The following is a 17,845-nucleotide window of genomic DNA, read 5'->3' as shown; positions in this document are numbered from 1 at the left end:
TAATATTACACTGCATTAATAAAATGTACTGATAAAAGTTAAATGAATTCCGGTAGTATGAGCGTTTTTGTATCTAACGTTGCCCTTTTTTGTAAATCTAAACCTATTTGTTTGCAGTTCATAAAAATATGACTAAAAGAAATTTGGAAGAAAAAGTTTAAATGTGTGATGGTGTTATGGGGCGGCTGAAATGAGAGCGGTGTAATTTGTCATGATCTGATGGAAAGTGTCGTGCTGAAAAGGTGTTACCTCCAACTGTCACACAGTTGACCTCCTGAAAAAGAGTCAAACTGCCTTTTTTCAGTGTCTGTGTGTGGATGTATGTGTGTGTAGCTGTTCTATTTCTGAAAGACTGGGAGGCTTTGGAGGTTGTGTTCACTAGAAGTAACCAAGCGTGTTGGCTCTTTTAGTCAAATCTCAGTGATGTAAGAAGATCCCCCCTGCATGTGGACTTTAGAGCCGTGGTCTTTGACCTGCTGCTTTTCTTCCTCTGTCTTTCACTTCCTCAGTCTTAGCAAGCACTCAAGGCTGTCACCTGTGGCGCCTCCAACATTCTCCCTGTCCTCTCCTAAAAAAGGGTCTGCAGTCTCCTTTTGTCTCCCTCAAAAAAGTGTATTTGAGTGATTTGACTGCAGAGGATTTGTCATTTTTCTATCCATCATCAATTCAAAGAAGAATGGTGAACATTTGAATTCTTAGAAGTTAGCTCTGGAGAACTAAAGTCCAAAACATTTGTTCAAAGATTTTTTACTGACTTTTTAAAATAAAGTTTGTTAAACAATTTAGCAAACTTAAAAAAAAAAGATCCAGAATTTGTCATTCAAAAGAAAGTTCCTAAAACTGAATCCTTGAATTGTTTTGACACGTTTTAAACTATTTTAAACCTTATCCTTTAATGCACATGTGTCAAAGTCAAGCCCCGGGGGCCGGATCCAGATCATTGTATTTTATTGTAATTAATGGCCCAATGTTATCTTGCACTTATTTCTAACTTGTATAATTTTGACAAAATATATTTTTATAGAGAGTAAAATATTGAATGTTGTTTAAGGTTTAAGTTGATTTATTCTGGCATAATATTTCTGCTTGTTTTTATGTAGAGTAATGTTAAAAAATTTCGTTTTAGTGCGTCCAATAAATGTTTATTCTGTTCGGTCCGTGACCTAAGATGTGTTTTGGATTTTGGCCCCTTGTGTAATTGAGTTTGACACCCCTGATTAATTGTGTCCTAGAACATCCCTGTCATAGGTAGACATACCACATTTTTGTAAAAATAAAATTTTAAATGATACATAAATGATCTAAAAGTAATTAATCAACTAAATCAAGTATTTAAAAACATAAAATGCTTTAAGTTTAGTTAAAATGGAGACATGTATTTTTAGTTTCCAAAGACCATCTCAAAAGAGCTCAAATAAATCCGTCTCGGTTCACCACAGTAGATTTTTTTTAATTTTCTATTTTTATGACCTGAGAGGAAAACACCAGTTGTGTCGATGTGAGCAATTCAGACCACAGTCATTTTTGAGTTACCTCAAGAAAGGTGGAAACAAAGAAGTGTTTGGTTGGCACATGACTGAAGAGTCAGATAATGAGGCAGCAGAGAAAGAATTGTGAGGAAACCTGTGATTATTCTTGTGCCTTTACTGCCATTAAACAGGAGGATTAGAGAGGGAAAGAAACAATGTGAAAACAGATTTTATAGTGCTTCCTTTCACACTGAGATGCTTGGTTGCCATTGTATTCTCATTAAAAGTGCAGAAATAATCAGTTGCTTCGAAAGAAAAGATTGCTAAAACTCTTATTTACATTTGCAGCAAAATTACCTTAGGTTAATGTTTTTTAAAAAGCCCCTTTTTTACAGCTTTGGAGCACATTTGACATCATTTATTGCATGCATTCTAAAAAAAAAAGAAGAAAGGAGTTTTGATGTGGATGAAGTTGTGTGATACTGACTGGGTCTTCATTATCAATCCTTGTAGCCGCAGGTAATAGGGGAATACCAATTGTCATGTGGGCACGTCAACCTCCCACCCAACCCATCCTGCCTCCCACCGAGAGCAGATGGCATGCACTTCTTTGTGTGATTACGAAAAAAAAAAGTTATTGCACCAAGCATTGCTCACATAATCCATCTTCTTAAGTTCTGATCCGCAGGTCTGACGAAAGTTAACGTTTGCAGAGGCATGGAAAATGTGTGATTCATCGGTTAAAAAGAGACCAAACAGGAGACAATCCTTTTTGCTGATATATCACAATGTTTCCTCATGCACTAAGTCCATCCAAACCCATGTTAAGCTAGTCTGGCAATCTCCACTTGTCTAGTCAAGACACCATGCATTAGGGATAATAGTTCTGAAGCTCTCTGCTGCCTTGGTTTGGATGGAGACAAGCAGCACCAAGGAACTATCTAACACCTCATCATTTCCAAATAATAAGATCTCTTTTCGTACATTTAGATTGATCCTGCTTGTGAGAGTGTGGACTACCACTGTATGTTTCTGAGCTGGGAGGGGGATTTGATGCGCTGAGGATGCAGGATCCAGCATGCACCGAGACGCTGCTCTTCCCAGCTATTAGCGGCTCTCCGTTAGGAAGCAGGTTACAACACGTCTTGTACAATGCATCATTCCCTTTCTTTCCCAACCCATCATCCGCAGCCACATCAGCATTGCTATCCCTGCCAAGCACACGGGATCTGGGAAAAAGTCTCATTATGAGAGTGAACTCTCACACATTTGGTTTTGTAGATGTGTTTTATCGTTAAGGGATTATATTAGCGTTTGGTCCCAATAGTTATTTTTAAATGGTATCTATGGGTATTAATCTTAATATATATGTGTTTATGTTCTCTGATTTACTTTAACTTTTCAATCTTTGACACGATCTACGTAATTCCAGTAGATCGTGTTAAAAATAAAAAAAGTCACAGTATGTTAAAGGGTAACCAAACAGGGCAGTTAGAGGCTGACTCCATTCTAAGCCCAGATTTGAAAAATGCCAAAAAGGGGGCGGGGCTAGAGGAGCCAGTGTGGTGCCAGTGTTCATTTCCCCTGCTAGAATGTGTATCCCCAATCTCAGGCATTGTTGATTTGTTTTGTAACACTCATACTGTGCCCGGGATACACATTCTGGCAAGGGGGACGTACCTTGGCACCACACCGGCGCAGCTGAGGGTTTGCAGCTAGCATCATAGCTAATAAAGGCTAACGTATTAAACAAACAATCCCGAATAAAATCCATCACCAGGATGGAGTTCTCTGGATTCAATGCCAATTGCACTCAACCTCTGTTCTCTGACTTACAAGTCCACCAGAAAGATGTACAACCCAGTTGATTTTTGACAACTGAAGGCAACACACCTACAAACCATGCCAAAGCTAACACAACAACGGACCGTTGCAGAATCTGGGCTTTTATACTGGTACTGCAGAGCATGATGGGGTGAAACTTCTGGGACTTACACCAACTAAACAATCACAAACTATAATACCTAATTTCAACCTATAGGTAGGGTTGGGCACCGAAGTTCGGTTCCAAGTAGGAACCGTTATGATTTGCGCGGTTCTACCGAAACCGAAAGATGCGGCTGCAAACGGTGCCGGATTTCGGTTCCAAAGTTCATTGAAGTTTCATTTGTCTGTGGACATGTCAATCACTTGTACTCCCTTCTGATTCTTTACGATTCAGCCCATCTATTTACTTTCTTGTGTTCGTGGGCGGGCTCATATAAAACCGCCGAGATGGTCGGCTTCCGCAACGTCGGTTGGCGGGACTTTCGCTGTGAATAGTGGAGTTTCCGCAATTTTTAAACAACGCTGGAGCCCCATCTCAAAATGAAACACCGAATCGTTTCCTCCTTGTTGGGCTGCTAATAGCAGAAAGCTCGGTTCGGCTCCGCCCACCACCACAGCGGGTCGTCATCATCTGCTGCGCTTTGCAGCCGTGTGATTAACATTTATCTTCCGCCTTATTTTATTGAAATAAAATATTGCTTTTGCCCAAAAACAACTGCAAATAAATGCCACATTCCTGATTTAATTTAATAAAATGTCAGGCTAAAATTTCAAGGATGTTTAAGTTTATTTAAGACGGAGTTTTATATTATGCTTTATATTACGTGCGCACAGCTGCACGGCAGGAGGGAGTCTGCGCTTGTTTGAAGCCGTTCTGCTTTGGATTTAGGAAGATAAAGGCATTATTTTTTATTACTGAAGTACCGCAATAAGCACCGAAAGGGAACCGAAACCAAAGCACCGCGGTAGAACCGGAACCGCATCAGAACCCATCGGTGCCCAACCCTACCTATAGGGGGCAGCACACCTGCGTTTTTTGACTATTTTCATGAATTAAACATGTTTATTTTAATTTTGTCAAAAAATTAGCAATGATCAACAGACAGCACTTCGAAAATCCTATTTAGAAAAGTTAACAGCCAAAAAAAAGTTGATTTGGTGTTTGGTTACCCTTTAAAGATTTTGTGTTTAAGCGTCACCAGCGACGCCTCGGGTGTTTAAGGGTTTGCCATATTATTAGTATTTTCATATTGTGGATGGAATTAAATATTTTTACAGTTTACAATATTTCAGTTGATAAAGTTCCAAATTAAGGTTTGTTTTGTCTTGAGTATATAAAGTAAATATATCAAATGTACTTTTCTGCTTTGGTTTCAAATCCAACATAAATGCACACTATATGGCATTTCACGTGGTCCGAATGAATGTATTTGATATTCGTTTACTAAATTTGCAGCGAGCAAGCTGCTGCTTGTGTTTATGGATGATGGTTTGGCAATTATCACCTTGCCAGCAGCAGCCTGTCCCGACCTGCCTCCACTGGTCCTCTATCCAGAAGCATAGAACGGAGGATGCATACATCAGTCTGTATCTTGGCATCAAAATTGACCACATCCTTGGTTAGAGCATTCTATAAGACTATTGCTAAATCTTTTGATCATATAAGGTGAAATGATTGTCTGTTGTGGATGTTTTGGACGAACATTGTTTCTGAAAAGAGCCCCGTTACCATGGAGACAGAAGATGTTTATGTGGACGGTTTTGGCAGCAAGCCGAGGTTTGTGGTCAGAACTTTTCAGAGCACTTCCTTCCTTTTCACATTTTCTTCTGTCAGTCACCTGAAAGATGTTTCCAACCTGAACCTTTGTTCTCTTTCTTCTCCTCTCTATATACACTCCAATAGTCATTTGTTTCTGAAGCAAAAATGGACTTCTTCATCTATCAAAATCTCTTGTCTGTACAAGCTGATACACATCAGATACTACAGCTCTTTTGTCAGGGTTTTACCTCAGACCGCAGTGCACACAGCTGAAATCATGGACTGGGTGTGAATTTATGTGAATGATTCAAGTGTGCACTAGTCTGTGAGGAGAGTTGGACTTCCCTCTTGTTACAAAGCTGGTGATGGCTGCTTCTGACAGCCACATATTCCTGTAGATTAAGAGGAAAAAAATAATAATCAAAAATATTATGTTTAGCCAGTGTTGAGTTTGGAAAGCTATTATTTTTTGTATATCTGAAAATGTGTTTTTGACAACAAATTCATGTTTTATTTGCACTTGTTCAATTTCAAGGCAAGCAACTTCAACATCTGAGATCATCAAGGTATTCTGAGTCAGAGGTTCATCAGAGCCAAAATAGCTTTAAGATGGAAATATTAGCAGCAATTAAAGACCAAACTATGGACAAATTTGGATTCTTCCCCGTATCTCTACGGCTTTTACCTACCTCTACATTTAGAGAGAGATGTAGAAAAAAAGTGTCTTCAAATTCAGACGGTATACCCTGACTCCATGACATTGTCAATAGTCACCGGTCATCTACGTTAGTGTAAAGCTCCTAGCACAAGGAAATACGTAACATCGGTTTTATAACTAAAAAGTTATTCTAAAACAAAATGTCATACTAATGCTTCTGTGCTTCAGAGCACACCCACATGGAGAAAAGTGCCCGCCTTACTGGACCCTTAAAACAATGATTTTCGAAACCCCTTTCCCTTTAAATACCCCTTTAATGGAGGGATAGGGGAATAATTCAGATTCTGCCTACATCTGCTGTGGAGATTAATCTAGCTACACACTTTCACATCTTCTGTTTAGTCTCACCATGAGAAGTGAAAGACAAAAAGTGGCTAACAGAACAATTTTCACTTTTAATTTTGAGCCATTTGACTTTTGGACAGAAGAGAAAATGTATTTTAAATCATTTAGAACAAAGTATTGCTTTCCATTTACAAACTGGTAAGACCTTTTTTATGATGTCATTTTTGATGAGTGTTCTTTATCCTGTCACTAATCTGGTTCAGGTAAAATGCTTCCATTTTTGGATGAGTCTGTCTTTGCAGACTCAAATGTCACGTTAAGCACCACTTACATTACAGACTAACTCATTTATTTTATGGAGCCTGTTCAAAGTATTTTCTGCTGAAGCCTGTCTTAAATGTCATTGGAGAAGAGGTACACTCTGACAAGTAATCACTTTGTAACATTAGCCAATTATAAATGCTTCTGACAAAACTCAGGGAGAGTATAAAAAGTCTCAACGTGAAATGGTTTCAATGGTTATGCTATAACAACAATAGTCATATTTTTTATCTTGTTTTAAAGAAAGTCAAGACAAAATTCTCACAGTTTGACTACAGGATCATGAAAAATTGAAAATATGGTAAATAAGATGTCTGTCTGTCTGTCAGAAATTCATGGAAAACAGTTGAAACTTGTGGAGGATAGTTAAGTGGGAACAGGTAAAGGGAGTGCTCCTGACTGAGGAGAACTGCATGAGTAAACATTACGGGAGTTTGCTCATAATCTACCTAATCTATAGACCTATGTTGCTGTGTGTGTGTGTGTGTGTGTGTACGTGGGGGTGTGTGTGTGTGTGTGCGGTTGTTTGTGGGGCTGTGAAGGGCCTGTTCACCTGCAACGCGACTAGTTTCAAAAGTGAGTTTCACTGGATATAAAATAAATTCAGATAATATTCTTCAAAGTGGCAGTTTTTCCCCATAGATAAAAAAAAGTATTTTAAGCATTCTGATTGATTTTGACTTTTCCTGCAAAAACATTTTGTTTAAAAATAGTTTTTTTGCTGTAAAAAAAGGGCTATTTTGGCCTTTAATAAAAATAAATATTTTGTTATCAAAAAGAAAAATAACCTAGAGTTACCAAATTGGGTGCTGAAACAAGGTTATATTGTACAGATTTAAAAACAGTATATCTTAGCAGGACAAAGGTGATTTAAAGCAAGATGTTCTGTTATTTAAAAGCATGAACTATCATGATCTTTGTGTGACTAAAAGTTAGTTTTTCTGGAGGTCACACTTTAACTAGGTGTGGTTTAATATCATGAAAAATAATAGAATAACAACTGTATGTTACCTTATCATTAATATTTTATTTGCTCTTGTTAAACATCTTCAAGATAAAAACTTGATTAAAATGTGATATTCTAAATTGAATTTCTACAAGTTGAGCTGGACAATCTAATTTCTTCTCTTATTTAACACGTTTTATTTGTCTCATTTTGTACAAAAATGGGGAAAAAAGACCATATTTAGTGCTCATACTGTAATTTTTTTTTTAGATCTGCTGTATTTCTGCCTTTAGTGCTGTTGCATTTTTGTTCTTCATAGCATGTCTACACACGACCTCTTTAGTTTTTTTCCTGGAAAGTTACTAGAGTGTGTTGGGGCTTGTTAGGTTGGCTCCATTCCTTGTGATTCATCTTTGGACTCTGTTTCGCGCATTAACATGCATACGTTCACATGTTCATGTATCTGCATGTGTGAGGGCTCGGAATGAAGACTTGGCTAAATCATGGACCAACATTTTTCTGAATATGCAAAACATGTATTCCTATTTTTTATTTTTAATAACCAAAGCAACATTTTATTATTCTAATACCTTTGTGTTCATTTTTTTTTTTGCTTGCTCTCTAGTTTTTTTGTTGTTGTTTATCTTCTCCATCATTCTTTCATCAACAGCTGTTATGTGGAGCCCTTTAGTATCAAAACTTTTTGAAAATTTCCAACAATAAAAAAGTGGTTTATAGCTTTCACTAAAATAAAATGATGTATATTTTAGCCAAGATGGAATTGGTCCCACAACAAAAGATGCTTGAAACATTTCTTATAAGTTTTTCTGACCCAAAAATGTAATACCTTAGACTTGTGCTTTAAATTTTAAAGGAAAGAAAGAGTATTTCTGTCAGATGTTTTCTAACAATATCAATAACAATGACTGTCTTCAAAAATTCACTTTGCCGATTTTCTTGCTCAACAGATGTACAGATGAATGAATGTCTGTTTTCTCTTTCTGTCATAGTACTCTCCCCTGTTGAAGAAGCTCTACTGTCAGATTGCCAAAACCTGTCCAATCCAGATCAAGCTGTCGTCCTCTCCTCCCCATGGCAGCATCATCAGAGCCATGCCTGTCTACAAAAAGGCCGAGCATGTGACAGAGGTGGTCAAACGATGTCCCAATCATGAACTCGGCCGGGACTTCAACGATGGTAAATAACAGCTATCTCATAAAACTCATATTAAAGTTTATTACAACTTTAGTTTGGCTTTCAGTACAAGCATGCTGAAAAACTTAACTGCGTAAATACACATTAATCTGTTTTCTACAGGTCAAACGGCTCCAGCCAGTCACCTGATCCGAGTGGAGGGAAACAACCTCTGTCAGTATGTGGACGATCCCGTCACCGGCAGGCAGAGTGCCTATGTGCCCTACGAGACTCCACAGGTTAGCTGCTCATCTATTTCATCATCAAGATGCTCATTTTTTATGCTTTCATGACATTTACTGTATATGAGAACTGGACAGAATTGATGTCCCCCATAGATAACGGTTAACTTCTCGTTCCAATGAAATGAAGCCAATTCAGTCGCCATTTTTGCAATAAATGGTGCAGTGATTGCTACCAGTTGGTCTGAGTCAACGTTTCTGTGGCAACCAGTCTCGCCAATCATGAGTGAGCTTATTGGAAGTCCACATCCCTACCACTTGAAAGCAGGCTACATGAAATCTGTCAAAAGCTGGACGTGAGACCCCCTATTTTCGTTGATCCGATTGGTTAGTTTATAACTTGAGTAACTTGCAATGAAGAGAAAATATTAGGGGCATAAAAATTCATCGATTTCTATTCCTTAAATCAAAACCAATCTGTCTGAGGCACCAAAAAGTGATTTTAAAAAGGAGATCAATCGAAAATTAATTTTGGAAAACATCATTTGTATTCAGGCATGGTAGGTCCATTTGACCACAACGTAAAAATGACCACGTGACATCACTGCGGACAACACATATGGCATAGCAGCAAAATATTTCCAAAGATATTTTTTATTTTATTTAACCTTTATTTTACCAGGAAATCCCTTTGAGACTACGTCTCTTTTTCAAGGGAGACCCGGGCCGAAAGGCATCAACACAAGAAAAAAAAAAATTCAGTTAAAACAACAATAGTAGAAATTACAATAAAATACGATTAAAATGAACAATAGGACAATAATTAAAAGGTTAATCAACAGTGGTAAGATAAGACCATACAGTGTGGTTTCATGTTCTAATAATGCTCAATTTGTGTTATATTTATGTGGAAAAACAACAGCAGGCTAAACTATATGAAAATAAAATGTGAATGTATTTGTCATTAGTTGTTATTTCTTTGTACACATATTTAATTAACACTTGGTTACCTTGCAAGAAATACAAAGAATTTGGAAAACCTTATCTGCACTGTTCAGTACCAGGTATTAATCTCTGGTTAAATGTTTGGCGTTAGGTCAGTGAATTTAATAATTCAAAATGAACCAATATCGACTACGAATCAGATCAGCAACCATTGGTGTTAAAACAAATCATTATACCCTTAAAAAATATAATTGGAAAAGGTATCAGAGTAAGAATGGGTACTATGAAAAATATAATGACTGAGTAATAGTTGTTTATTTCTCTATAGAAGTCTATGGGATTTTGGCTTCTTGGAGCCAGCAGGTACTTCCTCTTTGAAACACTAGGGGGCAGTGTCACACAGTCTAGTTCTCATTTACAGTCAATGTTGCAGAAACAACTTAAAGATCAGATTTTAATTATACATAAATATATATTTTACATATTACATTTGATTAATGTAACTAATAAACCTGTTATTAACTTCTTAGAAGAGGCTGAATCAAATTATACAAAAAAATCTCTGTTTTAAGAATAAATCTAAGACAAAACCAAACGTCCCCTTTAAAGAGACGCCTTTGTCAAAGTACCTCAAAGTAGACATATCTATAAATAAACAGTCCAGGCACGTCCAAACATGCAGACTAATCATATTGCAAGATCACACCTGAAAACAGGGCCACGTGAAACCCTCTGGCGCAGCAACACCTCCCCCTGCTGGTGAAAATGAATTTCAAAAGATTGGTACAAGTAAATTACTGCGACTAGATCAGTCAATTAAAAGGTCTTGTGTATTTGTGTTTCAGGTGGGGACTGAGTTTACCACCATCCTTTACAATTTCATGTGCAACAGCAGCTGTGTGGGCGGCATGAACAGGAGACCCATCCTCATCATCATCACCTTGGAAACCAGAGAGTAAGTCTCCAGATTCACAAATGCTCTAATCAGAATGACTTGTTAACATAAACAAAATATTTCTAACTTCACAACTCGTTCTACTTATTCAAACTACACTTTAAGTAAAGGTATTATTTTTATAAGTATTTTGTCTGGAAATCAGGCCTATATAATTTTTAAAAAACAGTTACAAATCTCTTGAGTGAACTGAATGTGCTGTAATTTTTCCTTGCAATATTTTAAAATAGATGTACAAGGTTTTTTTTTCATCTCAATCCCAAATCCTTTGTGCAGTGGCCAGGTGTTGGGCAGAAGGTCGTTTGAGGGCCGGATATGTGCGTGTCCTGGTCGGGATCGCAAGGCCGATGAGGACCACTTTAGGGAACAGCAGGCCCTGAACGAGAGCGTGGCCAAAAACGGCAGTGCCAACAAACGCAGTGAGTTGAGAAAAAGAAAATGGGCACAACACATCTGTTGATTGTCTGCCAGTTTGAAAACACAGAATACTTGTACTAAGACATGCTTGTGAAAGCTGCTTGAAACAGATGTTTGCCTCTTTTTTCCTGCAGACTTTAAACAGAGTCCACCAAATATTCCCAATCCCAATATGAACATGAGGAAGAGGCGCCACGGAGAAGAGGAAATTTACTATATTCCTGTAAGTAGTATACAGTACTTTTTACATGTTATTTAACATACAATAGTTGAAGAAATAATCTGAACATATAAAATTGGATTTTGTAGTTTAATTTTTTTTTTTTTTTGGAATAAAAAAGGAGCTGTGACACCCCTTTAAGCGGCTTAGATTTTTACCTGTGCTGTGTTTGTGTGAAGGTTCGTGGCAGAGAGAACTTTGAGCTGCTGATGAAGATTAAAGACAGTTTGGAGCTGGTGGAGCTGGTGCCCCAGCCACTGATCGACTCCTACAGACAACAAACACAGCAGCAGCTGCTGCAGAGACCGTGAGTAACGTGCACCGCCACACACTCACTTCAAGTAAGAGAAATGGATTTGGAATAACAGTAGTGATTAGTCACCAAATTAAATTTTTATATATGATAGCTCATTAAAATGTACCTTTGTTTCTGTGTTGGTCAAATTTGCAAATTCATTTGATTTCTGAAATTTTAATATTATTAAACAGTATTTATTGATTTCAATTATATATATTTTTTAACCACTGTAGATTTTTATAAAATAAAGGGTTAGTTGATTGATTCTGGAGGAAGACAACAAGTCCACTCATCAGATTCAAAACCAGGACTTTCATTAGAAGAAAAATATTTAAGGATATAGTCATGAAGACACTTTGTTTAAATATTTTTATATAACCCACTATTATAATTAATGTTTTATTTTAAAAAGCAAGAATAAAAGACCATTAATCTAAATAAATTGAATTCTAAATTTAAAGTTATGTATGTTTAAAATGGATATCTTTAGGTTTTTGTTTCTTTAAATGAATACAAATAAATCAATCATGCTAAACAAAGATAAATACAGACCTTTAGACACTTAAAAGTTATATTCTCCAAATATGTTGCAGCTCACATCTTTAAATAAAATATAGGAAAAGGTTTCCCATTTATAATGTAACAATTGAAGCAAAAATTACTTTTGTTTAATAATCGCATAATTTTTTGTGGTTTTCATGGCAGTTGCACAGAGTTGCAGTGGCTAGAATTGCTTAAACAGAGCAAGAGAGCACAGTTTTTTAGGGTTTCATGTATCTCATGTCTCTGTTAGGAAGTTTACTTCTCCTTAAGTCAAATCACAAGTATGTTGAGCTATTTGTTGTTTGTAAGGTGTGAGTCTATTCCAGCGGTGGGCAAACTTTTTGACAAGTGGGCCAGAAAGGGTTCTAAAATTTGGTTGAAGGGCTAGACCAGAAATGTGACGTGTTTTTAGTAATCCACCTCATGAGAGACAGAAATAACATGAATTCTGGATGTAAACATGCTTTAAATTGGATTGAAAGTGAAATAATAATAATAAAAAATACTCTTTTGTATTATTTCTCTAATTTTTTGCAATTTATATTACAAATTGAATGAATATTATTGTACAGTACATGTTAGATGTCTTCATTCATTAAAAAAATGATGATCAGTTTGTATCACAATCATCAGGAAATGTTTTTATAACCTCTGTCGTGTTATTCTCTTCTTACCAGGAGCCACATAAACTCGCCCTCTTCTTATTCTCCACTGTCAAACATGAACAAGCTCCATTCACACGGAGGCCTCAACAAGCCATCGTCTGTCAACCAAATGATGGGACAGCAGCCCCAGCAACACGCCAACTCCTCCATATCTCACATGGGTGAGTGTTTGATCTGTCTGAAGAGGGATTCAAATCAGAGGAGATTATTTTCTCAAGTCTTGTGTCTTTATGAAACACCTGTTGTCTTGTGTTTATTGTGATTCTCATTTTCTATTATATGTTTTTCTACTCCCTCTGTCACAGGTCCAAACATGCTCAATAACAGCCACATGCAGGCTAACGGCGATATGAACAGTGGGCACAGCAATCAGAATATAGTGTCTGCCTCCCACTGCAGCCCGCCCCCTTCATATAACCCTGACCCCAGCCTCGTCAGGTATCTCACCCTGCAGTGACACTTCTTTATCCTCCTGTAAAAGGGCAGCAGCAAATCAAATGCACTTGGAAAGCAGTGGCACGATGATGCATGAACACCTACTTTTTTTTGGTCTTGTTAAAGCTGCTTTTTTTCTATTATTATTTATATCTATTTTGAGCTGTGCTATACTTTTAGATGTCATTACTGCTGTTTATTGAGGTTTACTCAAAATGTTGGTTCATGAGAGGACTGACAGCGTACTAATACTGCATGCAGTACAGTGAAAAAAAAAAAAAAAAAAAAACAGTCCTACTTTAACTTTGGAAGATAAAGAAACTTTGAACATGTTTTGAGTCGTCAGAAACCCTGGATGTTCTTGGTGAATCTACATACCACCAAAATACAGAATTATTATAGCTAATATGGAGCTAAACACAACATAGCCATAAACACCTATCATGAGACTTTAATAATCAATTTATTTAATCTAAAATGTCACTACTACAAACTAACAAAGCTTAATTCTTATCTATGATATGTTCAAACCCTAAAAACATGCACTGTGCTCATTTACCTCCTGATGTGTTTCAGCTCCAGCCATTCTTTGCAAACGTTTCTTTGACAAAAACCACCTTAATCTATCTAAAGCTGTTTTCAATGTAGCTAAACAGGCAGAAAGATTATTGTTTGATTTATTTTTATACTTTTATGTTTTGTAGATTGTTTTCATAACCAAGCAGTTCTACTGTACAGCCATACGTTTTGTTTCTCTCCAGTCACTTTGAATGTAAAAACTACTTTAACATTCTGTTTTTTAATAAACGTTTTCATCAAAAGCAAAAGTGGTCCCATGAATCTTTCATGCAAACACACTTTACTGCTTTGAATTCACTACATTTTGCAAGATTCTCAGTTAAAACATATTTGACAACACCCCTGATTTGTTTGTTTTTTTAGTCCAAGTACATATTTATGGAATGAGAAAATGACACAATGGAAGGATGCTTCATTTTACATTAAATCAGTTTATAATATCAAGCAATTATACATTTAATATGGGATTATTTTAGAAAAATCCAAACTGTACAAGTGTTATGGTATTCATCTTTACATTTCATTCTTCCTTCCTGGTTTCTAGTCGGGGTCTAAGCAGCTATTTTTTTCTCCCCATACAGTTTTCTCACCAGTCTGGGCTGTCAGAACTTCATTGAGTACTTCACTTCACAGGGTCTCCAGTCTGTTTATCATCTCCAAACTCTGTCCATGGAGGTAACCACTCTGCTCTTGCCTTTGTAATCTGTGATACAAGATGTGTGTTTGTGCATTGAACTTTGTTTACAGCAACGAAAGGTGTGACGAAAAAAGACGTTTAAAAGAAGAAAAAAGTAAAACCATGCAAAACGGAAACAAAACTTTATAGGAAATACAATTTATTTCAATTTGAAATTGAAACTTGTTGAGTTTTTGTCCACTTGACGTGAGTTATAGAAATATTTTCAAAATAGGATTTAAGACCCACTCTAATGAAAATTATGTTTTTGGTGTTTTTGACATGTTATTTCAGAATTGTTCTCAGGGTGGAGGACATGCAGTTACAAGAGAAAGTATAAGTACTTTTTTAATTCAAATCGAAGGGAATCAGGAGCAGACAAAAACAAAATCAATATTTAAAAATCTTGTAGTTGTTATATACAAACTACAGTCAGCAGGTCACCCTGCTCCCTGCTATTCTCCGATGCATTCACTTGCAGACAAATAAATCCATATTCCTCCTTGTTTTTTTGTTCTGAGCTGGCATCTTATTTAAAACTGTATAGCCAGTATTGCTCGCCATTTTTGTTGTACCACTTACGTTAGGTTGGGGGTGTGAGATGTCGTAAGCCTGCGGGAGTGTCTAAACAAAGGGATTGTGGGAAAGAAGTGCAGGTGTACCCTGCCTTCGCCCATCAGTGGCCAGGTTAAACTCTGGCAGCCCTGTGACCCTGAAAGTGGCTAAGAAGATGAATGAATGAATGACTGAATGAATGAATGAATGAATGAATGAATGAATGAATGAATGAATGAATGAATGAATGAATGAATGAATGAAATGCAGGTTTACTCCACATCAACAGTCCTGCCCATAACTCAGAGACAAATTTATGGTAAACTCTTTCTGCTCGACAGAAACTATTTTACAGAAAATTAGTTTTTTTTCATTTTGCCTAAAAATTGCATAATCATAATTTTAATAATCATAATTAAAAGACTAATTTGAGTCAGACTTTAAACAGCAAGAAAAAATACTGCACTACTTTAATGTTGTTATTAGTGTTTTCCATTATAACTTTGCACATCTCTGGAGTTCACCTGTATGTCTTTACCAGGACTTAGCTGCACTGAAGATACCGGAACAATCCCGTCTAGTCATCTGGCGAGGGCTGCAGGACATGAAGCAAGGTGTTTCCGTCCAGCTTCCTACTTCTGCTCATCACCATGACTACCACGGCCAGCAGTTGCTTCGCTCCAGCAGCAACATGGCGGCCTCTGCAATGGCAGCCATTGGGGCCGGCAGCGGGGAGCTGCAACGTCAGCGCGTCATGGAAGCTGTGCACTTTCGAGTCCGCCACACCATAACCATCCCCAACAGGGGCGGTGTGGGCACAGCAGGGATGGCAGCGGCTGCTGATGAGTGGGCTGACTTTGGCTTCGACATGCCAGATTGTAAAGTGTCCCGTAGCAAGCACTCCATTAAGGAGGAATTCATGGACAGTGACGTTCACTGAGAGAGAAAAGCAGACAGTGATTGGTTTACTTCTGTCAACAATGTTCTCCTGGTGAATCTCTCCTTCTTTTGTGATTTTTTTTTTTTTTTAGAAAATCGACTGATATTTCACATGTGTGTGACATTTCAAGTGAGAAAGTGCACTTTGGTACTGTTTGAATTTCCTGCTTGTCTCACCTGCAGAATAAAAGCACTAGAAACAAGACAAGCATGTGCTACTTCAGGATGAAATACTGACATGAGCTTTGTTTATCTCACAATATTTGCTAGAGTAGATCAGGACCAGATCAGAACAAGGCTTTCTTTTTTATTTAATTATTTTTTTATTCTAAAGTGACAATTCACATGATTGAAATTATTTCAAAAGTTTCTTTAAGACCCTATGTTTTTGAAAAACACAAAATGTTCTCAGTTGACTAACTTATTTATTTTCTCATTTGTCCTTGACTTGTGCATTTGTACTGTATATATTGAATCTTGTAAAATCCCTGCAACAAAAGTGTCTAAAAACTAGTTTTTAGAATTTAAATAATAAAACTGATGTTTTAACCAAATGTCTAGAACTGAATAGTTAAGTCAGACTGATAAATACAAGAACACTGTCCTGTATTAAAAGTTGCAATGAGTTGAGGACCACTAGTTCTGTATATTTTTCTCCATTTGCCTGATGTTTTGTGGGTTTTTGGCATTGATGATGTGTATGTTAACTTGTTTTATAAATAACATTGATATTGCTTAGTCTTTTCAAAAAGTTGTAGAAAATATAGTGTTAATTCTTGTATTGTGACAAAACAAACGATTTCAGTGTTATTGTGAAAGCAGGAATTCAGTGGTTTTATAAATAACAAATGAAAATTGCTCCCTCCCAAAAAAAAAAAAAATGTTTTCTTTCTCTGAACGCTTTTCAAAAAACTTTGCAGTGAAGACACTTCATTTAAAGCTACTGTATCACATACTTGTTTGTGGATTTTCACAACATTCCAATTTATTGCTTAGATTGCCAAAAAAGCAAATGTTCTAGTGTTCTGTCAAATTGGTTTGTTGAACTTGTTTTGTAGTTTGCAGTTTCACTCATTTTTGGCCTACTTATAAATAGCCTGAAACTCATTACAACTTTTTAAATTAATTTTAAAGGTAATTTCCCAAAAACATGGTACAAAACATTTTACATTTACCGGTAGGAGAATAGGCACTTTAAATGCTTTAACGGTGAAATTAATAGGATTGTCAGTATTATGCATTTCTAAAATGTAAATATTGTTTTTTTTAGTGAATAATGTAAGTTCTTTCCCTTTTTTTTTAATCATCCATTTTGTAAAATGATGTAAAATGGATCTATGTATTGTTGTGCATCACTGCTATACGTTCATGTGTTGAGTCCAGTGTTTTAGCTCTTTAACCTTAGATTTCTTCAAGATTTCTTTTCCTAATTCTGTTTCTTTTCATCAAAACAATAAAGGTGTTTTAACTCATGAGGTAGATTCTATTTAAACTGAAACGATTTTCCAGGTAAACCTTGCCTAATTATTGCTGTAAATATTTCATTTAGCGAATTTAAAACATAGAAAAGTAAGTTGTCTTTTGTAGATAATAGTGACAACAATTTGGAGTATTTTTATTGCACAAAATGTTCACCTTTACTTGATAATATTTTATTTTTTACATAAAAATGTTATCGTACTCATCTATACAGGCTAAATGAATTTGTGTAAGAAAAATGCAAAAAAAAAAAAAAAAAAGATTAATTACAGAGACGTCCCTTTTAATCAATTGATTCAAAATTGTATAGGCCTGTGATGTTTGAATGTGCTCTACTTTATGTGCAAATTGTTATATTATAGCATAGACCAGTGCGCACTATACATATTTGTTGTAATCATCCCTAATTTTATTTTTATTTATTGGCATATTGGCTTT

At 36.3% G+C, this 17,845-nt stretch overlaps 1 protein-coding gene across 3 annotated transcripts in view; it reads left to right on the top strand.

Annotated features, from left to right (window-relative positions):
• tp73 (tumor protein p73) overlaps nucleotides 1–17,667 on the top strand; it is a 29,864-nt gene extending 12,197 nt beyond the window's left edge. For 2 of the 3 annotated variants that reach the window (XM_024293490.2, XM_024293492.2), the window contains 10 exons: nucleotides 8,336–8,522; nucleotides 8,643–8,758; nucleotides 10,492–10,601; nucleotides 10,878–11,020; nucleotides 11,153–11,241; nucleotides 11,418–11,545; nucleotides 12,757–12,905; nucleotides 13,050–13,182; nucleotides 14,340–14,433; nucleotides 15,531–16,809. In XM_024293490.2, the coding sequence (XP_024149258.1) occupies nucleotides 8,336–8,522; nucleotides 8,643–8,758; nucleotides 10,492–10,601; nucleotides 10,878–11,020; nucleotides 11,153–11,241; nucleotides 11,418–11,545; nucleotides 12,757–12,905; nucleotides 13,050–13,182; nucleotides 14,340–14,433; nucleotides 15,531–15,929 (1,548 nt within the window). In that variant the 3' untranslated portion in view covers nucleotides 15,930–16,809. Of the gene's footprint in view, nucleotides 1–8,335; nucleotides 8,523–8,642; nucleotides 8,759–10,491; nucleotides 10,602–10,877; nucleotides 11,021–11,152; nucleotides 11,242–11,417; nucleotides 11,546–12,756; nucleotides 12,906–13,049; nucleotides 13,183–14,339; nucleotides 14,434–15,530 lie in introns of all 3 variants that reach the window. The other variant, XM_024293489.2, reaches the window with a different exon arrangement.
• Nucleotides 17,668–17,845: the final 178 nt, after the last annotated feature.

This window comes from Oryzias melastigma, linkage group LG7, assembly GCF_002922805.2.
Source record: "Oryzias melastigma strain HK-1 linkage group LG7, ASM292280v2, whole genome shotgun sequence".
In the NCBI taxonomy this organism is placed as follows: Eukaryota; Metazoa; Chordata; class Actinopteri; order Beloniformes; family Adrianichthyidae; genus Oryzias; species Oryzias melastigma.
Note: the sequence above shows the minus strand (reverse complement) of the source record. Positions and strands in the feature narration are given on the sequence as shown.